Source organism: Sebastes fasciatus, chromosome 13 (assembly GCF_043250625.1).
Source record: "Sebastes fasciatus isolate fSebFas1 chromosome 13, fSebFas1.pri, whole genome shotgun sequence".
NCBI classification, from domain to species: Eukaryota; Metazoa; Chordata; class Actinopteri; order Perciformes; family Sebastidae; genus Sebastes; species Sebastes fasciatus.
Window position 1 is genome coordinate 17,482,556 of NC_133807.1, and position 27,956 is coordinate 17,510,511.

The 27,956-nt window shown below is 41.4% G+C and overlaps 1 protein-coding gene across 2 annotated transcripts in view; it reads right to left on the bottom strand.

Annotated features, from left to right (window-relative positions):
- Positions 1-8,607: 8,607 nt before the first annotated feature.
- tmem104 (transmembrane protein 104) overlaps positions 8,608-27,956 on the bottom strand; it is a 65,035-nt gene continuing 45,686 nt past the window's right edge. For both annotated transcript variants that reach the window (XM_074655871.1, XM_074655870.1), the window contains exons 9-10: positions 25,748-25,841; positions 8,608-11,323 (exon numbers count right to left, since the gene is read on the bottom strand). In XM_074655871.1, the coding sequence (XP_074511972.1) occupies positions 10,560-11,323; positions 25,748-25,841 (858 nt within the window). In that variant the 3' untranslated portion in view covers positions 8,608-10,559. The remainder of the gene's footprint in view (positions 11,324-25,747; positions 25,842-27,956) is intronic.

Genomic DNA, 27,956 nt, shown 5'->3' on the forward strand with positions numbered 1-27,956 from the left:
TTAATATACAATAATGATGATAAAATAACAAAAAGCCATCATAAAGTGATATTGGTTGGGGGAAAATGTGGCGTGATGAACGACTGCAGGGTCGATGGGGTCAAAGACGGCCGCGTACGCCTCCTGAATGTAAACAACATGTTAGCGGCTGCTTGTGCTCGTCTGCACGTTTAGTGTAACGGTTATAAATCATGCACTGACACTCTTAGCAGACACGACACTGGCAGAATATTCAACCACAGCTTCTGTCAATACATCAGAGAAAGAGAGAGAGGAGAGAATAACAGAGTGGGCAGAAAAACATACAGAGGATGAGAGACGTGGTGGACGTGAGCAAGAAAACTATCTCCAAGGTCAAAATAAAAAGAACACACACAGTGTCGTACTCAAACACATCATTCACTCAGGTGCTCAGCTAACGTCAGCACTTACTATACTCCATCATTCTGTTACAGCCCAGTGTCCCAGGAATTACAGCCATATTGGATGATTCTGCTCTTCAGGATTAACGTCTAAAGCCAACATCCAGTGCCAGTGTAGGAGGTAGTGTGTCTCTTACAGAGAGAGGAATGTGGAGGCCGCTTTCAGCCTGGTCTCACCGAATGGTGTATGATAGATCGGCAACTGGTGTGCAATAACAACGCCGTTCTCGCTTCTGGTGTGTCATTTCACGCTATGTAGTCGGTACAGACTGCAATGTAAATGCATCCGCGTGAATATGCTACGCTCAGAGCTAGTGATGTAGAATAATAAGTGAGAAAGACTGCTTACGGTGGATGGGTCCAACAAACACAAACCGGTGTTTGAGTCCTAAAGTATTGTTGAGTTATTTTGAAGTTACTTTAGACTTTAGACAAAGTTACTTTTGACGTTTGGGACGTGTTTTTTGTACTTATATGACGTTGTTAACGTACGTATTTTACTTATTTTACGTACTTATTTCAAGCCCAACCATAAAGTTTTTCCTAAACCTAACTAAGTGGTTTGTTGTCTAAACCTAACCGCGACCATTTCACGGTAACGCCATGGCCATAAATGACACGTGAAAAGCAGTTACCATGCACGGATATTGTAGAAAGTGTCAATTTTATAAATGTTGGCATTAGATGTTAGAGTTAATGTGAGGAACTTTTAACTGGTTATCTCAATTTAATTCTGATGCCTCTACTTTAAATGACCTACCTGAGTAAACAAGACCATCAGCGAGAACATTGGCTATAAGTTATTCTTAATGCTCGTCATCTGCGTCACCGGGTCGGATTCCACGGAAAATCATACGAAATCATGTATGTTCAGCAGAAACTCTTTCAGCTCAGCCTAGCCCGTATTACTGGGCCCACTGGAGGGAAGGGAGGCACGGGAGAACCAGAACCAGGACTGAGCAGGGCAGAGTGTCAGACCCTGCTGCAGTAAAATGAGAGGTTTTCTAAAGGCAGTCTGGTGCTCATTGGAAACAGTACCGCTTTTTTCCACAGGTTTAAAATTCCTTGTAGTAGCTTTAACATTTTTTTTGTCATGTTGACATTTGCAGAATTATGTGATATCGACGTTCTTTTCTGACGATAGGGTTGGTCACGTAGCACCACAAATGCAAACCAAGGTTGTTTTTTTAGCTGTTTTCCAACAGCATGTTATATCTTCAAAGCTGTGTTCGTGATCTCACAGATGTGTGTTATTTACTCCTCAAATATTTGCACAAAGCGAAACAACAAGCACGATCAATAACACAACTACAAACATGGCCTCGCTCTTCTCTTCTTCCCACTGGGGCTAACATAAGAAGGGCTGCAACTAGTGATGGTTTTCAATTCATCGTTTAGGCTATGAAATGCCATAGAGGGGAGAGACAAAAACATTATTATGTTACTTAAAGTGAGGAAAGAGATGAGATGTGGAAACCAGTGGTGTAAGTAAGTGGATGTTGGTGGGCACAATAATGAAAGGGATAATGTACAGCGAGCCGGTCATTGTTGTCAAATAAACCCTGATAGGGCGATGGTGGACTTGGTCTTGTGTCGCCCTGAAGGGGTTTATTTCACAACAATGACCCGCTAGCTGTACATTATCCCACTTATTACACGGCAACTTACTTAAGAAATCAATAATTTGACGCAAAAACGGTCCGCCAGAGTCGGACATCAGAACTACGCCCATAGCAACGGTCTGCTATAAAGAAATAACGACAGTAAGACCGAAGAATGCAGTGATTGACCAATCACAATCAAGTATTCAACAAAACCGTGTAATACAACTTATTAATCTATGTTCAAATCTCCATTAGCTTGAATATTTCCCCACAGTATACATATATGGAGTTAAGACTGAACCAAAAAGTATTGTTTAGTTTTGTAAGTATCTGCTGAGACAGCTGTGGAAATGTTCCCTCCTATCATCAGGACCAGACTACTACCTCCGTCCTGGATGATCATCAGGCTGTCGGAGCAGCTCAGTCAAAGCTTGGCTACCATCCCTAAAATACTGTGACCCTAATCTCTCCCCAAGACTTCTACTAAGCCCTGTTTGTGCTAATGAACCTCACAGCGGCGAGACACGAGGGAGGAAAAAGAAAAGAGGTCATTAAAAAAAGGGAAGCATCTGTCTGGAATTAAAAGAAAGCCATCTGTCATTACAGGATGAGACTACACCTGGCTGGTAATGAGTTCCAAACGTGCTAAAAACCTCAGGCAGGGGAAATATTAAATGTGAATGATGTTGGAAAGTAACAAAGAGGGTTGGCAGACGAGGACGATTGCTACTTTTAACGCTTCGCCCTTTCTTTCGGGTACCTAAGTACTGCCAACATCCAGCAAACAAGCTCCTGGCATTGTTTTAATGCATTCATGTCTTATCTTGTAGCCACTGTGTTTACCGACACCGCCTCAAATGACTCCTATTAGTGAGGCAAGGTGAGCACAACCTTTCGGCCATGATGGCTGTACAGCACGACAGCAGACAGAGGAAACACGCGACCTGTTAATGAGCGGCTTGAAACGGGACGATTTCCCTTCGTCTGTGACTCCGGTCTGCAGCGGCCACAGTGTCCTGTCTGCTGCTGCTGCTGCTGCTGACACTTAATAAGGCCGGTTGATAGAGTCATAATCGCCTCCGCCATCGGGGCTCACCTGAGGGGGTGAGCAGGTCTCACAGTAGCACCTGAAGCAGCCAGAGAGTAAATAAATCTAGTAATAAAGCTGTGGACCAGAATGGATTGGACTGCAGATGGTACAGAGTGTTACTGTCTCCTCTCAAGGACAAACCTGGGAGTAGTTCTCTGACCATCCAACCGGCTCTACAGACTTTCGGTAAAGGGACGACGGCCAGAATGAATCTGTCTTTTCAGTGGGACAACGGGGCCGTTGAAAGTAGCGGCAAATTCCACGATCTCTAGATCCGCGATGGTAAGGGCAGGCAGAAAGAGCAGGAATGTGCGAGGCAAGACTGAAAAGGTGAATCTAGTTATGAATAATAAGCTGTTATAGTTTTACCTTGAATCAGGGCCCTCAGCAAATGCTACGCTGGGCTAGAAAATCTAGCACCGGGCCCCGTTGGGCAGGCGGTAAAAAGGAATTTCATAGTTTTTTACGGAGCAGATGATGGAAGTAGCTAAGGAGTGAGCATTCTCGCTTCTTTCCCGTATTTCCACAAAGATTAAACATGACAATTAACGTAATTAATCTTTGTTATTATTTGATAACCGCTAACAAATCTAACAATTTGGATAGGGGCAAGTAAAAATTGACTTTGGGCAAATAGATTTCTGACCCACTTGCCCAAACAAGCGCATCCACGCGTGCATGCATTCACACACCTCCTCCCACAAGAGTCATGGTACCTGAAACCGTTTAGAAGTCACGCGCCTTTTCGTTATATAGGCCACTCTCACCACCAGACACCACACACACACACACACACACACACTTGAACTCCATCCATAATTTCAGCCTCCTAGGATAAAAACTAAGGGTGGGGAAAGTTTTGAGCTGCTGGTCGCAGATAAAAGATGAACATTTAACCCTGACGATACCATGAACCACATCACACTTCAACAGAAGTTGATCTTTTGATTCGGAAAACTTGAAGTTCACCATTGAACGTCCATCGAACAAATCAGATTTCCTTACAGGCTGATGGGACTGTCATTAGTTTAGCAGGTATTTTATTATAAACTATAGTACTGGACACATTCAGATTCTGAATTGACCAGAGAGATTCAACCTGATTGAACTCTGCACAAAGTGAAAGCATCAGTTTCATTTCACGACCGGAAGCAAACACGACCCGGCCTGTTCCACATTGAAGTGAATGGGAAGCAAAATCCGGTCGGACTGCACCATTATTCCCACCTCAGAAAGCTCTGATTGGCTTGTTGTTTTTTCTCCAACTGCAGCACCACATCTCACATGTGCATACTAAAATACTCTGGAAATAATGTACAGTAGGAATTATGTAGGATAAATGACATGAAACATTTCTAAAGAAAAAGTATAATGCATCAAATACACAGAGATATTAAGGTAAATATGGGTAACATAATATCTTAACACACAGACAACACACTGTACAAGAGAAGTACGAGAAGAAGAGATCACATCTGACTGATTGCAGGTTTTTAAGTTCCACAATGTCACCTCAGGAGATCAAATATGAGCAAAAACAAACAGCAGCCAGTTCTCCGTATAAACCATGCAGCAATTAAACACACTGTGAATTAATTAAGCCGTGCCAAGTTTGCATTTCCAATTATAGCTCTGCCCCCGAACATGCAGACACACCCCACATACATAAAAGGGCAGAGGGTAAATTAAATCACGGTGGAGCAGCTCTGCTGAGTTTGAGATTCAGAGGGGGAGGTTTGGTTTGATAATAAAAACAGGGATATTGTATGTCAATAAAAAAACTACTGAGGTGCTTCAGGGAAGATTGAGGTGAACGGAGGTGTAAAAAAAAAGAAGAAAAAAGATGCCAATTACCTGGAGAGCAGATACAAATACTACCAACCGTGAGTCTGTGAAATTGTGTAGGAGTATGACTGAATATGAGAATGTGATATGGCTGAAGTCACAGCGAAGCCGCTCTGATTCATGCATTCAATTCCCAGCAGTGAGTCTCACATTTGTATGGGCACCAGCAAAGAAGTGGTTTCTCACAACAAGCAGGTTGGAAACAGGCCAGACTGTAATCCGTCATTTAAGAGGTGAAAGAATTTCATATCTCACTGTTTAAACACTCTTGTTGTCAGAACTCTGCTGTTTAACAAGGACTCTCTGCCACATTTTATTAGATTTATTGAATCTTAAAGGGAGACATATTTTTTTTGCAACCTGGGTCATATTTTGGTAGTTTTTGCCACCCAGCTGCGGTTTATAATTCGGTTGTTCAGCAGCTTTACTGGATATCAGGAGAACACAGCTTCACACATGGAGTCAACTAACAGGTTTTTAATCATCTCAGTCACGTATACAGTTCCTCAGCTGAAGAGATTAATGACTTCAGTCCTGTTAGTCTGTTTGTTTGTCTGTAAGTTAGCAGGATATGTTAAAAACTGAAAGTGAAAGCACAGGCCAAGGAACCAGGTTCTTAACATTTCAACTACTGCCCTTTCCTGCATAAAAACAATTGACAAATAGATCACGCGACTGTTTGCCACTATGTGGTTTTCAATGCAAAAATGTCAATTTGCTTTTAATTTTGGAAGTAAAAACAAGTGATGACACAACAGCACATTTCTACAATAATGGTCAGTTGCATTGCAGTTCCAATATATAGACTAAAATCCAATTTTACAATCTTTTATTATTCCCTGGACTATAATGCATGTAGTCTAAAAGAGAAGCATATACTGTAGATTTAAAGTAATTATGGTAGATCATCTCTCTACGCATATTCTGGTTTCAGGTTTTCCACCAGATGTTGGAACCTGCTGCTGGGATTTGCTCCCATTCAGACACAAAAGCATCAGTTCTTCCACACCAAACTGGGGAAACCATTTCTTTACGGAGCTGGCTTTGTGCTCGAGGGCATTGTCATGTTGAAACAGGATAAATGTACGGAAGCCCTGAGAGGCAAGTGAAAAGTCTGATCTAAACTATACTGTATATACCTTGTGTTTAGAGTGCATCCAGAAATTAAAACTCAACTGGAAGAAAACATGAATTACCCTGACTAAAAAATAAAAAAATAAAATAAAATCACCTTATAATCATGTTTTTACAGATGGAAAAAAAAAGACTTATAAAAAATGATCCTGGTGTAATTTTTTATTTTCACATGGCAAAACTTTTCCCACGTTTCACAGAAAAAAATTTTTTTTTATCACCTGTTCTTAAGTCATAAACACAGGAGATAAAACAATTTAGATCAGACTTAGAAAATGTATCACCATAAAAAAAAATTCTCACTTGCCTCTCAGGGCTTCCGTAGTTTCCCTTCCACATAAGTAATTCTGATATCAGGTAACTGGATTTCAAACACTTTCGTTCCCGTGTCCGAATTGTCTACACTGATGCCAGTAAGTGTTCTAAATGATGGCCATGAGGGCAACAACTACAAAAGAAGACCCAGGTTGTAAGAAAACTCAATCTCCCTTTAAGTAATTGAGGTTCGGGAGGTACAGATGAACATAAAGTCTTTATTTTTTTTTGTGAATCATAAAAAATCAAACAGAGCATCCATTAAAGCAGTAAACATCCATATAAATGGACAAATTATTGTAAACAAATATCAGAAACATAAAGGAAAAAGGGCAACCCGCAACAACAACAACAAAAATAATAGAAATCAAAGAGGAGACATGAAAAGACAAACGAGCATTATAACGTATTTTGGGGACACGGTGATTGTCAGTTAGATGAAATGGCTTACATGCAGGTGTTTGTCTGGCCAGCTGATAAAAAAAAAACCAACAGAGTTGAGAAGTTCAGGGCATGATAATAAAGCCCATAAAAAAGGCACATTTCACAACTCCAAACAAGAGTCATCAGAACCACATTTCACAGATTCAATACATAATCATTCATTCGTACGGATGCACAAACACATACACAGTCATATCTTTGTCTCCCGACTGAATTATAAATATCAATCCAAGTGTTCATTCACATGTTCCACTTCAGGTGAAGAGGAGAACAAGACCTGTAACATCAGAAACCAAACGGCACAAACGTAAACGTATAAATGGCATACTGTATAATAATGATGTTTTATGGATCTCTGCATGCAGGGACTGTTACAGATTGCACTCAGATTAGACAAAAGCTGACCGGTAAAGACAGACAGAAGCTCTGCGGTGATTCGGAGTAATGGAAAGATGATTTCAAAGCTGTGGAGTCCATTATTTGGTCCGGCTGACCTCTCGGGTGCAACTTCTGGCTGCAGTTTGGTGAAGACAGAGGTCTCCCAATGTGACAGTAAACGCCTCTACAACCTTCAACAGTGCTACAACAAGGCTATCAACGCACGAGTGGAAATCTTACAGTTGCGGTGCCTTAACAACACGTAAGTCACAGCACATTACCTTTCAATTTAAACTGCATTACAGCAGTTGATGAAAAAGCTGCACAGCCTCTCTAACTGCTCCACAACTCACTGAACTACTGTACGCCCCAACACTGGGTTTGCATTTTAATGGACCACAACTCTAGTGGCATTTAAATACAAATGTGTGAAAACCAGTGGTGTTGCAGTGAGGATGACTGTGTGTGTTTCCCTTTATGTCCTTTGCGGTAACAGCATCAATTCAGTATTCATTATTTAAGGGACATTAAAGGTGCAGTGTGTATGATTTGGTGGCATCTAGCAGTGAGGTTGCAGATTGCAACCAACTGAAGCTTCTTCACTGTGCCAAGCGTGTAGGAGAACTACAAGGTTTGTCCGTTCTGGGCTACTGTAGAAACACGGCGGCCGGCTCTGTGAAGATGACTTGCTCCCTATGTAGACATAAACGTCTCATTCCAAGGTAACGAAAACACAATTCTTATTATTTTAAGGTGATTATAAACTAAAGAAAACATAGTGCCAATAAATCTCCCTAAATGCTACACACTGTTCCTTTAAGGGATATATAGTATCCAGTGTTTTTGGAGCTTTGACCCATACCAGGGACTACAAGTCTGGATATCTCTGCTTCAATTTTGAGAAGTTCCATACTAATACTAGTACCCTCCATGAGAAAATGTGTTTGCATCTTGATGTAAAATAATCATTTTTTGGTTATGATTGATGCTTTCAGAGGAAATATATATGTAAAAAGCAAAAAACAAAAACAAAGTCAAGACAAGGAAAATACAACATTTTTACCATCTCACAACATTTCGATCCAAAATTAAAGATTACATTTAGTTTCATATCTTGGTATTGCTCTTGTGTGATCAACAATAGAGAATAAATTGTGCGCATATAAGAAAATTATTGGACAAAGTGGAGGTGAAAATGCTTAGCAGAGCGGCGTTTCTTCCACTGAGTCAGTTACTTTCTATATTCAGACACTTGATCGTGTCATTGTGCTTATACAACGGATATTTATCAATTTACATCCATACTCTCACATACTAAACGTGTCAGTTTAACTCTAATTGGGATTGTTTGACTAGTATGAGTTAACTGTTAACTGCAAAAAATGCTTTGGGATCAGATTTTTCTCATTCCATAGTGGGAATATCCGATGGCACTAAACAGAGCGTAAAGTCACAGTCGTATTTTGGAGACTCAAAGAAAATATCACAAAGAAAATATAGCGTACCGAGTAGCAAACAGAGTGATATAGGACGAAGCATTTCATTAAACTGTTGACTGAAACTATGTTTACTTAATGTGTCAATAAGAAATTCATATTTTCTGTGGCCATAGTATGATTCAATATATCGCCCAGCTCTAGTCTCCTATACTGCTGAAGTCCTACAGCAACACTAGCCAAAACTAATGTTACCCAAATTACAAAAACAAACAAACAAACAGTGGACTAGTTGATTTTATTTGTCCAGGTTTTGAGATATCCGTCTCTGAGATTTCTGGAGGTGAATTAAATTTTAGTTTGTGGTCTTTCAACAGCAACATTACTTTCCAGAAACAATTCCATTGTTACTCTGGATAATCCACAGACCACACAATGAATAGTTTTCAGAGGAACTACTTCCTACTAAAGAAATAGTCCCACCAGAGGAACACGGACACCATTTCCGCTAAGACTTGCTGCTACTGAATTTTTGAAACATATAAGCGTCACAAACACATTTCCATTCACCTCCAATGTAACTTTTTGACAGCCACAATACTACTTTTTTTGTACCAACCCCTCACTTGTGATTATGAATTATGATAATGAGAAAGACAAAATGAGACGGGTAGAAGATTAAGTCCATTAACAAAGGCACAACTCAGACAGGAAGCTGCCAAGTGTCAGTGAACTCAGCATTTCTAAACTACAGTACAGTGTGAAGCTCTGTCGTCACATTTGGCTCACGAGCCTTCACTTCTTGGCCACTGTAGATCACTATTATCCTGTCAGGTGCTGGGGCTGTGTGATAGATACAGTACGAGGCTGACAGAGTCATGAACGGGTGCTGAGCAGTAAAAGACGGGAGACATGCCCTGTGTGTGAACTACAGGCGCGACTGCCTGGTGATAAACAGAGATGGAGCTCTTCCTGGAAGCCTATCTATCAGTGGATCTGTCACTGACGGAGCTTCATTGTTCACAAGGGGGACCAAGAGATCGGAGGCCGCCGCCTCTGAGGAATGGATACACGTCAGCCGAGAAAGAATGATGGTCCCCGATTCGTTCGTTTGTCTTCTTCTGTTGGTTTCTGTTCCAATTTCATTATCAAGCTGTGTAGACGGCGAGCGGTTTAGCAACAGAACACGAGTCTGGATGTGGCAGGCTCTTTTTCTTGTCACTACGCTGCTGTTTCAATTGCTTTAATATATCTTTATTGGAACATTCAGCCTTGAGGGTCCAGAGGATCCCTCTGCATCTTACCATCCAGCCTTTTTTATAGTTTTGGAAGTAAAGAAGTACAGGATGGGACAACCCACAGAAAGCTAAAGGCTCCAATCTGCTTTAAACAAAGTGTTTTTTCAGATCGTCGAACAGCGTCTAATACCCCCTTCCCCAAACCTTTCCAACGTCGCAAACGAGGGTTGCGTCCGATAATGTTTGTTACTTTCTGAAATCAACAAGCAAGCCATCATTACATAGTTTGTATGACTCTTCTTCTTAAGACAGATTTTAAAAAGTTCTGTTTGTGCAAATCCTTGTGAAAACCTCAGACTATTAGGTGTTTGTTGAGAAAACATTCTTTTAATAAATGACCCTTTTCAATTCCCTGTCATTGTTGTCATGCACTGTTCCAGCTTTTGAAACGGAAAAAAAACATTTGACATTTGGTCCCTTTTAACAAATTTGATAAATTACTCTTAATTACATTTAATATATGCAACAAAAGTCCCATTAAAAGGCACACTGTCCAACCAGCAGCAAGTAAGGCCTCGTGTACAGGAACAAAGACACTGGCCAAACAGATATACTTTTTTTTTTTTCTAGAAAGTTCTTGGAACAGTGAGTTCTCATTTCTTGATGTCAGTCAGGATGATGTTGGCTGTGACGAACATGAGGCAGGAGGCGGCCCACAACAAAACAAACCACACCCAGCAGGCGTGGCGGAAGGGAGACCGGTGCTTGTTGATGGCATCCCTGCCCACCACGGGCTCCAGATGGCGTCGACCGTAGTACACAAGGCAGGCTGGGATAATGTACTGGATGCCCGTGCCAGCATAGGCTCCTGTAATGCCCACTAGGGACTCCAAGTTGTTGGTGCAGAAGGCCACCACGATTGGGGGCACCAGGGTAATGAGGGGAAACACAACACGGTCCACCACCCAGGGGTAGGTGCCTCCGTCCCGGTAGAAAAGGGTCTTCCAGTTGTTGCGAAGAGTCACGGCAATGATGGGGAAGTTGGTGCTGATGGTGAAAACCGGAAAGAGGCCCAGGAAGTAGCGCAGGAACGGAATATTCAACACGTTGCAGTTGTCGGTGAAGTTCAGGGTGTACATGTCGTGCAGCCGTGAGCTGTCAAAGCAGAAGATCGCGGTGAATGAGAGCAGGACGTAGAAGCCCAAGATCAGGATGTAGTCCGCCAACACCAGGGTGCCCACACGCTTCTTGTCAGAGATGGGCGTCACCAGGGAGGGCAGGGAGTGTTGACACATGAAGGAGTAGACGCACACCCCAAACAGGTTGGGCACCCCAGAGAGGGAGGCGACTGGTGGGTGGCCCTCGCCGGTGTCTTTACCAATGTGGATAAGAGCCAAGATGATCATCATGCTGAACGCTGTGGAAAGAACAGAGGAGATGTAATTAAGAACAACCTAGGGATGTCACAATACCAGAATTTTAGTAGTCGATACCAATACCAGTGAAATTCCATGATTCTCGATACCAATTCGATATCGTGGTGAAAAAAACAATACAATAAACACATTATGATAATATTATAATTTACCTCTGCTCAATCCGCTCATTTTTACTGAATAGAGTCTGAACGCATCATAACGTAAATCATGGCAATCTCCCGTCTTGGAATCGGCAGGAAGAGAGCTAGGTAACGTTAGCTGTTAGCAGCCGGTAAGCAGCTAATGTTAACTAGCTCTTCGAGGATTTGTTGTTCACAATGTAGCATTATCAGGAAAAAAATAGGGTGCGTCCCCTGGATGCGTCCATAGTGAGTTTACTGCGTCTCAAACACATTTTCTATCATCCCCGGGACAAAGGGACGCTGTTAATCGCAAACCAGGAAAAGACAACACTTATGCCATATTATAATATGATATCCAAGACGACATCTAGTCATAGTCTATACAGTATCACAATATCGATATAATACTGATATATTGCCCCATCCCGTTCTCATTCCCAGGGCGTCAAATACTGACGCTCTGTCACGTCCGTCGGCGTTAGATACCAATGCACAAGGCATCCTTTAGCGTCGGTATGAGACGCACCAAGTTGTCCATTAATTACAAAGTAAACCCATCCGCATCAATATTAAATGCTCAGGGAAAGTGTGCTGGGGGTGTGGTGACGTAGCTTTAAGAGTGAAAAGTCACACACACACAAACACCGGGCAGGCGGGAGTGGAGGTAGTTAGGTCCAACAAACACAGAGTTTTCATACAGGAGACCGCTGTTTGTGCCACGTGCGTCACGTTACAATCAGTTGTTCGTTCGTGTCCCGTGTTCACAACGTTCAGTGTCATTTTCAGTGAACAAACGTCGTTTTAAGCCCAACCATGTTGTTTTTTTCCTAAACCTAACTGTAGTGGTTTTATTGCCTGAATCTAAGCAGGTGTTTTTGTTTACTTCCCAACATTAAGCATATGTTTACTGCGACTGAAAAGAGTGACGCCGAGGGGTCTGACAAAGTGTCTGCATATGACGAGTTGGGATGAGAACGCGTTGATTGCCTAGCCCTAATACCTTGTTGTTACTACATTTCAACGTGGCATCAATACTAATGTTAAAACATCTATTGCTTTGAAAAGGGAAGGTAATACACCACATGTGAATACAGTTCATTCTCTCAGTGTGGAAGTGCCTTCCAGCTGTTTGTCCCAGAACCATCAGGTGTAAAAACCAACTAGGGAACATTTCATGGCCCGGCATAAAGTCACTGGAGCCAGGTGAAGATAGAGAAGCACCTCCTGCTGCTCACATCGCATCTCCAATTGATTTCTGGAGGTGCCTCTCTGGCAACTGGCATGAGCGAAGCTAAAGGAGACCTCTGAGCATGGCATGCAGTCCCGTTACAGGCTGACAGTCATGTGACACAGTACGCCATCTCACCTCCACACACACACTCAATCAGTCCGTGACACCAAGAGTTAGTCATAGCCCTGCGATGGCCGTGAGCCAGCTCCTTAACTTTCATCACCAAGCTGTCCTTTAAACACAGGGTGACATTTAGGCGGTACCGCTCGGACCATAATTTGTCACACATATGCAGAAAATGAGTCTATAGCATAGGCGTCCATACACTCTGAGAGACTGGGTGTGATAAACGAAAGAGAGAGAAAGATCCCTGCTGCCTTTGATGGAAATATTCAAGAGGGCAAATACAGCATGTCCTAGAATAGTGTTGTTTCTGTTTCCAGCACAGGTTGCAGTGCCTAAACAGGGTGGAGGGGAGGCGTGTGCAAGGTGGGAACTTAAAGTTTCAAACAAGCTCTATTAATCAGCTACTGTGTGCTCCTGCAGCGACACTTTAATATATGTCAGGAGGATAAAATTCATTCCAATTATCAGAGACGGACTGTACAAAGCGAAGGAGAAACCATCAGCATGGAGGTTAGTGTTTGCAAAACAGCAAGAGTGGGAAAGTCTGTGGGAGATAAAATATTTAATTGCAATTAATGCATGATCACACATTTAATATACGTATGAATATGAAAATCTGCTCAAATCACAACATGGCAAACTGCAGCCCAACAGGCAACAACAGCTGTCAGTGTGTCAGTGTGCTGACTTGACTATGGCTTGCCCCAAACTGCAGGTGATTATCATAAAGTGGGCATGTCTGTAAAGGGGAGACTCGTTGGGTACCCATAGAACACATTTTCATTCACATATCTTGAGGTCAGAGGTTAAGGGACCCCTTTGAAAATGGCCATGACAGTTTTTCCTCGCAAAAATTTGGCGCAAGTTATTTAGCCTTCTTTGCAACAAGCTAGTATGACACGGTTGGTATCAATGGATTCCTTAGGTTTTCTAGTTTCATATGATACCAGTACCAGTGACGATGGAGAAAATTATGGGACAGAATGGGGGTTTGGTGTTAGATGTTTGACTTCTGTTGTTTGCCAAACAAAAGTATGTCCTGAGTTTGAACAGTACACAGCTACATTCCTCACCCTTGTTTCACACTTTCCATACACTTATATCAGAGTAGATGTATGTATTCACACATCAGTGGCCAAAGTCTGTAAACCCTGTTGCACAAGTGTTCGATATTTAATGCATCTTTGGCTAACAGCCAATGTAATCTCCGGCTCCCGGGGAAAGCTCTACAGACCTCCCCACTCTGACCTTAACCCTCTTTATACAGAGGGGTCAAATGGCTGGGCAACAGACCAGCCTTCAAGGGCAACAGACCAACCTTCAAGGACACAGATCCACAGATGTAGTGCTGCAAATAACGATTATCTGACAATTATTTTCCTCATTTATTAATTCTTAAGTAGTGCTGTACCAAAGGTATTTTTTTTTTTTTTTTTTTTTTTACATTCAAAGCTTCTATTGAGGTTTTCGAATGTGGCTTTGATATTCATATTCATGCTATTCATATTTTATGACGTCATCACTTTAAAAAAATAAAAAAATAAATCCTCAATTTGAATAAAGTGATTCATCGGATTAAATGAGGTTTTTTAAAATCCACTTTCTTTGATGAATGAATGTATGTAACTCATCAGTGCGTTCCTCCCTTTGTGTGCGGCGAGCGGGAGAGCAATCAGTTTTTTGACTGCAGTGAAAAATGTTGTTTTTGAATAGCTAAACGTCAACAATTATGGATGGAGGCAGAATATTTCGTTAGATAAAAACATGATTGAAATGATTACATCCATCTTTTTTTTCCAATACATTTTGACTTTACAACGCTCTGGAGTAATTGGAAATGTTTAGATCAGAGTCAGAATCAATCCTACACAGCCGTCACTGGAATCTAATTCTACAAATGTACTATTAGTGTGATACTAATAATATTGGTGTAACCTGATCTTTATGTGCTACTGTGCAGAAATACCGACTTTAAACACAACGAACAGACATGCAAAAAAAAAACACTGCGCAGCATTCAAATATTGATTTAGAATTTGAAAGTCAACGTTATGAATGAAGCTTCCAACTATTTGGTACAGCCATATTGTTTAGTCTATAAAATGTAAAAAAGAAATGCCATTTACAACTTTTCAAGCCCACAATGATGTAGTTTGCTTCTTTTCTTCCGTCCAAAACCTTAAGATATTAATTCTACTGTCAAATATGACGAAGAAAAGCGGCAAATTCTCACATTTGAGAAACTGAAATCAGAGAATAATCAGTTCTCATTTCCAGGGCATCAAATACCAACGCTTAGCCACGGCCCTCGGCGTGTGATGGTCACGCACAAGACAACCTTTTGCGTCTGCATGAATTGCACCGGGCATTCATTGACTACACTATAAACCCAACCGCGTCAATATTAAATGCTCAGAGAAAGTGATCAGGGAGTGTGGTGATGTAGTTTAAAGAGTGAAAAAACACACATAGGGAGGGGAGGGTGGGTCCAACAAACAAAGGGCTTTCACCCAGGAGAGTGCTGCTCGTGTTCCGTGTGAAAACAAATACGTTAAGTTTCACTTTCACTTTACAAACGTAGTAATTTTAAGCCAAACCATGATGTTTTTTCCTAAACATAACTAAGTGGCATTGTTGCCAAAACCTAATGAGCAAGTTTTATTTTCTTTGAATTCACAACGTTAACCATGTATTTACTGCAACCATGGTGGAACGTCATAGTTATGAGGTGCTGGGCTACCCAGTGCGTTACAAAGAGACGCCAAGGGGCCCTAACAAAGCGTCAGTATGTGACGAGTAGAGATGAGAACCTGTTGGGATTTTAGCTTGTTTTGCTTCTTGAAAAATGACTGAAATGATGAATCTATTATCAAAATAGTCTAATTGTTGCAGCCCTACAAAGATGTGTGAGAAAAGTCACACAACATATTATTATATCTATTCAAGGCCATAAAACAGTCTCCAATTATCTGCTATGTTTCTGCATTACTCTCCACCAAAAAAAGTCTTTAATGTGTAAAAGAGCCATCACTACCACCCATCTGTTTGCTCCCTTCCCTCCCTCAGTCTTCTTTCTCCTTCAAACTCTCGTCTTCTTCCCACCTTTGTGTCTATAAGAAGCTACGTGTGAACCTCCGAGCACAGCCACCTGTCTGTACACGAGGGAGGAACAGGGAGAACGGGAGCTTGTCTCCTCTCTGACACCAACACTTTCCGGCTGCACAGGAAGGAAACAAGCATGGGGCTTTTAATTAAGAGTGCCTCGGGGTGGTTGGGCACTACATTACCTTAAGCACCTTTTTGCAAGTTTAGCCAAGATTAAGATGCAGCAAGAGAGCCTGTGAGATAGGACAGCAGGGCTGGTCATACTGGTAATCTCCCAGTTAAATGTAAATGAAGGTTAATAACTAGATAATATTCAGAATCACTCCAAATTGCAAAAATCTAAAAGCATAACATTTCTTTTTTTTCCTGCCCACACTTCACAAGGGTTTATGCTGATTAGAGGCAGAGGACTCATTTATCTTACTTAAGACAAAGGAAGTAACCTTACTTTTCAAAGAAATTGAAAGTCAATCAGATGGTAGAGAGGAACAAAGCCACTATAGGATGAAGCTTTTCATAATGTGCTCATTTGTCACCGACTCTGAGCTGCATTATGCTACACGAGGTGAGCAAATCACGTCCGCCCGTGACAATTTTAATAGCAGTCATCGCACCTGTAGCTATGAATCTTAATGTCGGAGCACTATCACGCCATGAAATAAGAGCATATTAGCTTTGATCACCTTCACTGCTTTGACGGACCAAGGAAAAAGAGGCTGGTGCTTTACTTACATAGTAAATTCAGTATGGTCTCCCAGGTCACTGAATTGATGTAAATGCATTATTCAGTCACTATCAAATTGAAACCAGTAACACGTACAAATGAAAACTACATCAGCCTGACTTTCTGTTTTAATCTAAACTTGTCATCTCTTCTTTACAGCCATTATTGCCTGCGCCTTACTTTATGGTCTTATCATGTATTGACAAAATGAAAAAGCCCCTTTTAAAAGATGGCATTGACTCCCTGATGAAGTCACACATTTCTATGTCACCAACTACAAGCCAGACCAAAGACGCTCCAATGGGATGAGTCATTCACCTCTGCAGATATCTGTCAGGATATGGTGATTACATGTACTTTCAAATTGACATTTCTGGGCCCCGCCAATACTCTCCCGTACACTTGACACGCCACAACAAGAACTGAGCAAATTGAGCAGGTGTCAAACAGCCACATATCACGTCCACGTAACTAGTGCCCGTCCATCTTGCGGCCTAGTGATTTATATTACCAGGATGGGGATGGCAATGACCTTGTGGAAAAACACTTCGACTTAACAACCCATGAGAGGCTGCTCTCACAGCTGTATTCTCACCGGTGGCAAACATTGCTGTTGGCTGGAAGACACACTCAATGCTCCGAGGAGTCATTGGCTGCGTGTGGAGAAGGACTCTTCACAGGCTATCTCAGAAGAGATGGGATTCCTGGACTCAATTAATGAGGAGAAAATTGTAGAAGGTGAGAGGTGATCAATCTCGTGTGCGACGGAGCAAGAGAAAGCTGCAGGCTGGGGGGGGGGGGGGGTCTCGCTCCTCGGAGAGAACGACTCGGACACTTAAACGCAATTCATTGATGATAGTGAGAAGGTCAAGGACTGCTCTGCTGTGCTTTAATGTTTGAGAGGAGTGCCACCGTTGTGACGGCATTTTAAACACTGCCGAAACGTTGGGTTCTGGTACTACTGCACTACTGTTTTCTCTTCCCGTTTGCCAATTTAAACATCTCCCCCTCTAGTGGTTTTTAGAGCACAGCAATCATCCCATCATTAATTAAGATAGACACTCCTTGAGCGCTCTTGGATAACCTCTTAGCTAATTGGTAGCCCTGGCTCTTTGCCGAGTTCTCGCCAGGAGTTCTCGCTGTGGTAGAGCTCGATCACTTGAAACCCTTCAGGACCGGAGCTAGCGGGCCGCTGCTGCTGCGGCTGTGTTTGGTGGGTGACTGGGTGATAAGTGGCTGCCTTGCCTCGTCACAACTTGTGTGATCTCAGATAGGACTATCAGCAAACACAGCACAGAGCGGCACAGCAGTTGGCCTTCTGTTTAGCACTCCATACCGCAGCTGAGGTTCACAGGGATGAGCCAGCCAAACTCCATGACACTATCTAACAGCTTCATGAAAACACCAATTAGTCCACTCACTCAGCCGCAGCGCTGACAATCAGTACGTTATCCACAGATAAGAAGTTTCTCTATAAAATGCAAGAAAAATTAACTATTCAGAGAATTTATTTAGTTAAAAAAAAAGGTCAGATCATCTGCTTGTGATCCGTGTGGTTGGTAGAAAGGTTTTTATTTTTTTTAATTGATTTTAATATCATAATAAAAATATACAGAATTAGTTTAACTTTATAACAATGTCTTATTCTAGGGTAAAACTCTAAAATATGTAGAGCTGGAAAGATGGAAAAAGAATAGACAAAAAGTCTGATAATTGATTAATTGTTAACCATTTATAGAGCTACAACGATTAATTGATGAGTTGTCAACTATTAAATGAATCTGCAACTATTTTGATAATTGATTTATTGGTTTGAGTAATCTTTTAAGAAAAAAAGTAAAAATTCTCTGATTCCAGCTTCTTAAATGTGAATATTTCACAAGCGCGAGCAACAGGACGCTTACTTTCGTTGACTTAACGGCCACAGGTGTCGCTGTTAACGAGCAATTTCTGATTCTTACAAACAGTCCCTTTAATTTAGAAACATATTTTTAAAAAACAAACGTAATCCAGGAGAACATACATTCCCTGGAAAGAGTTGACAATGTTGTTTCGTTGTATGGGAACGTTGTTTTTAGGAGACAGGGCTGGTGCTGATAGGGTTAAAGGTATAAATGAGCATTTAACTAACATTTACATATAGCATTTATTTCATTGAAAGGCAATAACTGTTAGGGAGTGAAGCAATAATAAAGTATATAGAAGGAGAGACCAACTGTACATGGAAATATTATGAATTATAGGACACATTTTGTCTCCGTCTGCACAGATTTAAAGCCAAGTTAGAGGCCCACAGGTTCAGGGTTTTAAGCAACAGAAAACAAGTATGAACAAATGTCTTCTTTTAAACAAATGGCTGAAGGTGCAGCTTTAATTCCTCCCCCTTCAAACCACTCTTGCCTCGGAATGAATACTCCTCTGAGGTAAACAAGGCACTGAGGTCACTGACCATAATTAAAAGCTTAGTCACTGGGTATAGATCCAATTGATCATGTTCTCCGACTAAAGCAGACATCCAGCAAACGTTCCCCTAATCACCCTGGAACTCATCTCTGCAGGAAGTCAAACTTCTCATTACGCAGAGAGACATCAATACTAAGCAGCGATGGAGGACTAAAGAAAAAAAACAAAAAACTGGAAGTCAGACGAGAGAAAGTGGCCGTGATCATGTTGCTATTTCAAAAAGATGCTTTTTTTAGTCCTTGGCTGACAACAGAAGTGTCGTATAAAGACAGAAAATGGATGATGTTTTCCCAATCTGAGGGTTCTTCCCTCTTAAATGTAATTTTTCAGGACCCCTGAACTGTGGTTCTGCTGTACGGTTCATTAAGACCTGCTCATATTTCACTGTTCCCCTGTGAGCTGCAAGCTTCTGGACAAACTGAACTTTCCACTCAACCAGCCCCATGACTCCCCCTGACCTTCAAAAACAATATCTGCCTCCCTCACCCATTTAAAATGGCACTGAGCAGCTGTGAATATCCCTGCGGGCAGTTTCTTAGCTGCTGTTGTAGTAAACTAAGAGCGTGAGATGGATGGCGAGTCCCATGGATCACTGAAGCAACGACTCTTTAACTTAGTTATTTTTTTTCTTGGTGCAGAGGAGGAAAATGGAGCCGTTTACTACACTTCACATAAATACTCAGTTCATCACAGTCAGGTAGGTTACTTTGAAGCTGCAATGACGCACATTTATTACACCATTAGCTTTTTTGTGTGTTCTCACATATAATTTTATATGGGAAATAAACATTACCTTTTAGATTATTTTTATAATAGTGTTATTTTTAGTGCCTATATAAACTATAAATACCTCCTGGAAGTTTTATTGTTTTGCATAACTGAATCAAAAGGGATTTAATGTGAATTTTTTGACACTGATCAAAAGAAAAAGACCTTTTAACAACAAAAAAGTGTCAAAAAAGCCACATTAAATCTACTTTGATTCAACATTGTAGGACAATGACACAGTTAAACTTGTTTCATAAATATAGGCGCAACCAGTTTACTATAGGAAAGATGCTTTAAAAGAGAAATCAAGGAGAATGTTAACTAAACCAGTGGTATGATTATTTCATCAAGGAATAACAGATATAAATCACTAGCTTTCCTGTTAAATAAATGTGACAGCTGCTCATGGGAACCACAGATCTATAAGGCACTGTCTAATATAGACGGTAAACGCCTCCGAAGCTCCAAACAGCTCTCCATGCATCCCAGGAGAGACGGACCCAAGTGATTAATACTCGTTTACTGAGTGAGGATGGCTGTTAACTTATTCCCTTCCTCTCATACCACTCAATATCAATTAGAGAAGCTCTCTGCTCCTGTCAGTGTTGAGGAGGTGGTCCTCTGGAGAGCTGATATGTAACGATCCCTCCTGCTTTCAGTGGGCAGGAGGCTGACTGCAACAGGTTGCAACAGCGTTTACTTTTTCATACATTTATCGACATAATGTGCAAGAAAGGTGTTGTTTGGGGTTAAGTTTTCATATATGTGGTTTATTTTTCAGTGCATTTTTGTGCTGTTACGGGTATAATGCATTTGAAATATACTATGGCCAGTAAACTACTCATACAATTAAAGGAGTGCAATAACAGACTGGTAACATCATCAACAGCACTACTGTCAAAGATCACACTGAAGCAGTGTTACATTTGTTTAAATTCACAAATGTCACTCGCAAATAATGCTTCATCAAAAAGGTTAATGTGCTTCAGTGAGTAATGATGTACAGTGTGTTATATGCAGCTCCATGCATCCATTATTACACAGGGCCGAAAAGATATAGACGTAAAGGTTAACAAGCTCTCGAAATTTCAAAAGGAATGAATGATGACTGGTTGGAGTGGATGGTGTTGGAGTTTTTCAGTATATTCGGTCCACATATATATATAGAGGGAAGAATATGTGAAAGGCGGCTTGTGCAAGAAAAAATAAATGTTTCTCTTTATTTATATATTCATTTTTTTAATGTATTTTTTAAGTCATTTTTTATGCCTTTATTTATAAACAGTGGAGATATGTTAGGAAACTAGGGGTGGAGAGATCTCATCTTAACCCTTAAGCCAGCAGTTCCCAGCCTTTTAGCTTAAAAGGGGTCCTTAAAGGGGTCCCCCTTTTCTACCATTGAGTAAACTGACGACCCCTGACTAACTGGCAATACATGGATATTTCATATTATATTCAATGCATAACAATAACCGTACAGAACAACTGATAAACTGTACAATTAACCCAAATAGTGAACACAATAACTGCAGGAAGTTTGTGTAAAATGAGCGATTTGGATGCATTTTGAGCACATTATGTCCTGTGAATATTGCATCAAAGATTAGTTATTTTTTAGGAAGTATTAATACAAATCTGTCTGTATTATGTTTTTTTTTTGGTTGTTTTTTTAACAATCATACATATTTAATAGGCTTCTTTTTTGGCATTGCTCTATTAGCTCTTTGGGTGATTTAACTGCATACTTTTCTTATATTTAAGTACATCTTAAATAATAACCCAAACATTAAAAATAACAATTTCATTAAGTTTTCTTCACATAAATTAATTAAATGACAACCGGCAGGCCAACCGCATATAAAGATCTAAAAAAATTGATTGATGATTTACACCCCTTAAAATCAAGAATGCCTTGCGACCCCCCGTGAAGCTTTGGCGACCCATCAGCCTATATAAAAAAAAAAACAATAACACATGCAAACGCCTCTTTAGATAAACAAATAAGTCACTTTGATTTAGCACACTCCTTGTCCCTATGAATTTTATTTTGCACATGCCAGAACATCGTTGTTAGAGGCAGCATTTTCCGTGCAGCTGGTAAACAACTGATCTCAGGTGCCTCAGATATTCGAGGAGACACCCTCAGGTGTCCTTTAGTGTGTTGAAAATGTCAGAATAGTTGATGCATTTTTTAGTGTTAAAGATTTTCAGTGACCAAACAAAGTGTGTACAGATGGCCTGAGCCCACACGCTGCCCTTTGCACCACTTTCCATTTTAATTTAGGAACAATTAAGTGGCACGGCGGGAAAAGGGGAAATGACTGCAGTCAGGAGTTCTGGGTTGTAGGTGTCACACTGACCCAGGCTAATGGCTACTCCATTGAAAACCCCAGCATGCTAGAGGCAGCACAGCAGCAGGCAGCCACACCATCATTCATGTTTGGTGTAAAAAAAACACAGGGCTCACTGGACAAGAGGGTGACCACAGTTGAGTGGCAATGATCGTGACAAGGCCAGAGCCGAGGGCAGGAGGCAGGGCCCCAACACACTAGCCAGCTGCTAACCCCGACATCCAACACACCACGTCCCCTCACAGGGCAGCACAGGTGACCGCAGGTGTGTCCAGGAAGTGGTGAGTAATGGTCAAGAGGGGGAGGTGGGGTTGCATGTCTGCAGAGTGTTCTAAATAAAACTGTGCCAGAGACCCACGCACACAAAAAATAACCAAACTGAGTTAGCAGTTTCCTCATTTGGAGAAAAGCGGCCGTTATCGGCTTAAATGCATTAGTCATGCCATTTCTTTTGTGTGTGAAAAAGCAAACTAGAAATCTTTTACAGCCACCTCTTAAGCCTGGGTTTTACGTCATTTGAAGCTGCAATAAATTACCTCTAAAAACACCTTTGACTGCCAAACATTTGATCTGAAGGCATCCACACGTAAACAGGGGAGCACTGTAGGATACTATAGCAATTTGCTACAGTGCGCTATAGCACTTTTGAGAGCAGAACGCCACTTTACATCACACCAAGCACCTTGTAGCTGTCCAAAAAACCCACACAGTCATATATCTGAAAAGAGACACAGACTTAACGGCATGATATTCTCTCTTGTCCTCGATAGCAGCTCATCCAGAAACAAACAATCTATAACCCAAACTGTCTTTACACACTAGGAGATGTATGCCTCTCTGCACTAAAAACAAAGGATAGGTCTGGTTTATTACATTCTGGGTGTTATTTTCTTAATTTTGTTGATCATCTCCATCCATTGTTAATGATCTGGGAACACTCAACATCACTGCAACACAGACCGATGGGTCTGGAAACACAAGCAGTCACATGATCAGACAGGTTGACAACGAGCTAACAATTTGTCCAGATAATCTGAACCACTTTATGTGTGAAGCGGTCGGGATGAGATTCAGTACCCCCAAGAATGAGGCCATGGTTCTCTGCAGGAAAACGGTGGATTGCACCCTGCGGGTTGGGAGTGAGTCTTTGCCCCAAGCGAGGGAGTTGAAGTATCTCAAGGTCTTGTTCACGAGTGAGGGAAAAATGGAGCGGGAGATGGACAGGTGGTTCCGGTGTGGCGTCAGTAGCTATGCAGGCGCTGTACCGGACCGTTGTGGTGAAGAGGGAGCTGAGCGGAAGGCAAGGCTCTCAATTTACTGGTCCATCTACGTTCCAACCCTCACCTATGGTTATGAGCTTTGGGTAGTGACCGAAAGAATGAGATCGCAGATACAAGCTGCCGGAATGAGATTCCTTTGTAAGGTGGCTGGGCTCAGCCCTAGAGATAGGGAGAGGAGCTCAGACATCCGGAGGGAGCTCGGAGTAGAGCCGCTGCTCGTTCATGTCAAAAAGGGCCAGCTGAGGTGGTTCAGGCATTTGTTCAGGATGCCTCCTGGACGCCTCCCTTTGGAGGTTTTTTCCGGGTACGTCCAATTTGTAAGATGCCCCGGGATAGACCCAGAACACACTGGAGAGATTATATATCTCGTCTGGCCCGGGAACGCCTCGGGGTCCCCCAGGAAGAGCTGGAAAACGTTACTGAGGAGAGAGACCCCTGGAAGTCTCTGCTAAGCCTGCTGCCCCCGTGACCCGGCCCCGGATAAACGGAAGCAAATGGATGGATGGACTTTATGTGGAGGTGAAGCAGAAAGTGTGAATAATCCCTCATTGCACAAGCTGCCAAGGCCTACATGGGGTGCACGCTCTACCGGGTGAACCAGAGGTCGCCCCGCGTTCACAGTCTTTAGAGTGGCTGCTTTACGAAATGAACGTGATGTGAAGGGGTTGCAGGACACACAACATCCCATCAGGCGTGTTCATGACCCAGCTGTGGCTTTTGGGCCATAGCTGGGTCAAAGCCACTTGCTCTGTGCTTCCTGTGCTGACTGCTAAATATGAAAAAGAACAAAAACAAGTTCATTTTTACTTATTCTATTCCTCAATATTTCAGTAACTTGTCTAATCGCTCATCCTTCTCTGGTTTGAGTCTCAGTCATGACCCTCACTTTCCTCCCGATCAATATTGAGTTACTGTCCGAGTTTAAAGATGTTAAAAGAGCCTATTATAGTACAGTACGTCACCGCTCTCTTTCCTCCTCGGACTTTTATAAAAAAACACCATTATCTTCATTTTAATTCTGGAGATTTCAAGCTATTGCATTTAGACATCAGTGACAAACAACTGTTTATTTCTAGGGCTGGTTATCGTTTCACATTTTTTGATACTACTAGTAGAGGCAGAGATGCTGCTGCCGCCCTGATCATCTTGATTCTTTGCCCCTCTTGAGTCTTTTTACCAGGTGTCATCAATTAACTAAGTGAATACAACATTATTATTATTATTATGAACTAATAGGATTAATGCCCAAAAATGAGAACTAATTTCCTTATGTTGAAGTAAGACAAACTAATATAGACCTGGTCTGTGTTCACAGCATGTTTCACACAGCATAAGGACAAAAGAAAAGTTTGTATGCATGTCGTTTTAATTTCTTTTGGGATCACTGGCGCTCTTGCTAAATGTAATGTCGCAGGGGTGTGTAACGTTTTCCTTCATTAGCACATCAAAGCTCAACCAGACATGTATCACTGTGGTCAACCCTGAGTGACTCAGACCACAATGTTTGTCTTTGGCTTCTGCAAAAACTGCAATTCATTGTGACTTTCTTCACGATTTTAAAATCTAAATCTAACTATGTTGGCTGTTGGATTATCGTTCAAACACATGGAGGAAACAAAGAGCCATTTTGAATCATTAGCCAGTGTTGTAAAGAAAAAAGTGACAAACCAATCAAATGTGTCATGGGAGGGTGAAGACAAAACGAAGAAGAGTGAAGGTGCAGCTAAATAACCTTTGTGTTACTTAGCCCGCCAGGAAGTGGACAGTATGTGGATGCTCCTGTGTTTGTGTGTTGTTTATGCAAGCTAGCACGCGGCAGTGCGGGGGTGGCGGGAGCGCCATGATTCAGTGGTGTTGTGATTTTAACAGCGGGAGCCCAGGACGGGCAGTTTATTTTCGCCCGTCGCCATGTGAGTGACGGTCCAATCAAGCTCGGGACGGGCTGTCAAGCCTGTCAGGCTGAGGAATGAGAGGAGATGGGAATCAAAGACACAGAGCAGGACCGAACCTGTGATGGACAGACCTGAGCACAGCAGCCACACAGGCGAGGGAGGGAGGGAGGGAAGGTTGAAAGAAACGTTGGGAGAAAATGGAAATATGTGTTGGTAGAAAAAGAGGAGACAGAAAGAAACCAAAGGGAGTATGGTGAAAGGCAAAGAAAAGTAATCTTCACAATGTACACTAAGTAATCAGTGTGAGTGAGGAAATACTGCAGAATTAGTTTATTCTTACCAATCCAGCGCATGAGTGAGGTGAGAATCTGAAGATATTTGGTCTTCTGGGCGTTGAAGAATGTGAAAGGCCCCAAGAGAAGAGCGAAGACGCCCTGCAGGAAGGGACAGAGAGGAAGAGTTAATAACTGTCACTGTTGTATAAAACAAAAAAACTGCTTAAATTAATTATCACAGAGAGGGATGACACTCATGGTCATGTAAAAGCAGGCTTTCAGTGAGGACCTTCCTTTAATATCCAATAATAAAAGCAGTAACACGGAGAAACCGAGGCAATAACAGTGAAATGTCACCCAGCGCAGATGTGGCCGTAAATGTCAGAGCTCGTCAGTTTGATTTATCATGAACATCTGTACAAGACATACTTCTAATTTTTAATCAAATTATTTTCAAAGTTTCTTAGACTGTGTAAGACAAGTATATATTCACTGTTTATATATATACCCGGGACAGTAATTAAAAATGAAATGCAAAACTTGGTTACTAGTATAAATATAAAAATGATGCAGATTAATTTAAAATATATAAGAAATACTATGTACAGTAATATTTTTTTTGTTTTGTTGTATATATATATATATATAGTAAATAAAACTAAATTAATAAATACAAAATTAATAAATAAAAAATATAAAAAGCCAGCAAACAAAAAAATTATAAATTAAATAATCTGTATGTATGTTTCATTTTAACATTTTCCATAGGAAAGATACATATACATGCTACTTTAATAATCAATTATAGATCCTGTAAGTTGTTTATTAGTTGGTGAGAATGTTGAGAATGTGTTTTTACCATTTTTTTCTTACACTTTAAAGGATAAACATTCAATAAAATGGAAAGACACCTCCTTGCCCTCGACATTGTGGCATTATCCCACTTTGTGTTCATTTTATCTTGCAGTTCTGTTTTTACTTCTCTGATATGTCATTTTTATACGCCAGTGTAGACGCATCTGCTGTCAAAATCCCATCAGCCCTCTCAAAGATAGGTGAACAGATAAACAAGTGGACCGATCCATAGTCCACCAAAAAATTTTAAAATCCTCTCAGGCCACAACTCTGATTGCCTATCAGATACGTTTCGCTATCAAGAGCTGCAATCAGAAGTAGTGGCTCAGCTACTGTAGCTCCAATTCCATCAGTTCCTCCTCCTCCTCCTCCTCCTCCTCTTCTTCCTCCTCTTCTTCCTCCTCCTCCTCCTCCTCCTCCTCCTCCTCCTCCTCCTCCTCCTCCTCCTCCTCCTCCTCCTCCTCCTCCTCCTCCTCCTCCTCCTCCTCCTCCTCCTCCTCCTCCTCCTGACACTCTCAGGTCTGACTGCACACTTTGAGTGGCATGTGATCTCTGGGGCAGTCACTTGTGTGCCATTTCATCTAAAGAGCAGCCAGCAGGGTTTCAAACAGGGACCCATCAAGACACATACAAAAGCCCCTTTAACATTGGAAAAAACCCACTAACATCTGGCTTTTGTCTTCAGTGTGAGAGGTTACAATCTCCATTCATTTCCAGGACAAATGACTCTGCGCAATGCTATATGCGAGCCTTGAAGTGAATATATAATAAATAAAATCAACAGGGATTTGGATCATTATTATAATTTATTAACATACAAAAACATACAATTAATATGATCTCCTAAAAGTCACCAGACTCCAGTCAGTCAACAGTCATTTTACCTCGCCGATCGTCATAAAACACACTTGATTCAAATTCGACAGAAACAAATAAAACTCATCAAAACCATCTTTGTTAGTCTTTCCACTGTTCCAACAATCACCAACTGTGGTTTGAGAGTTTGAAAGAGAGACTGAATAAGTAACAGATATAAAAAGAAGTAGTAACTGTTTACTAACCCTGTTTCTGGTGCCGGCTGGCACGTCCTTGATGTTGAACGTGACACAGCAGGAAAAAACAAAACAGAACGGCCAGTGCAAGATTGCTGAAACAAACCACCCAGGACTTTCCAAAACCTCTACCGAGAATGGTCTGACAAAGATATAGTATATTCCCATTTAAGTTCCCTCGCAACCTTATTTGAGTATGATAATATTATACTAATATTTTAAGCAAACTTTGACTAAACATTAATCTAAGCTGTTTGCAAATAAGCAAACATATGACTCTAAAGTCCAGCAGTGGGAGCAAGTTTGGACACTTAGTAATTCATGCTGTAAATTAATAAGGTGGTGCTGGTGCAAAACGATGATTTAA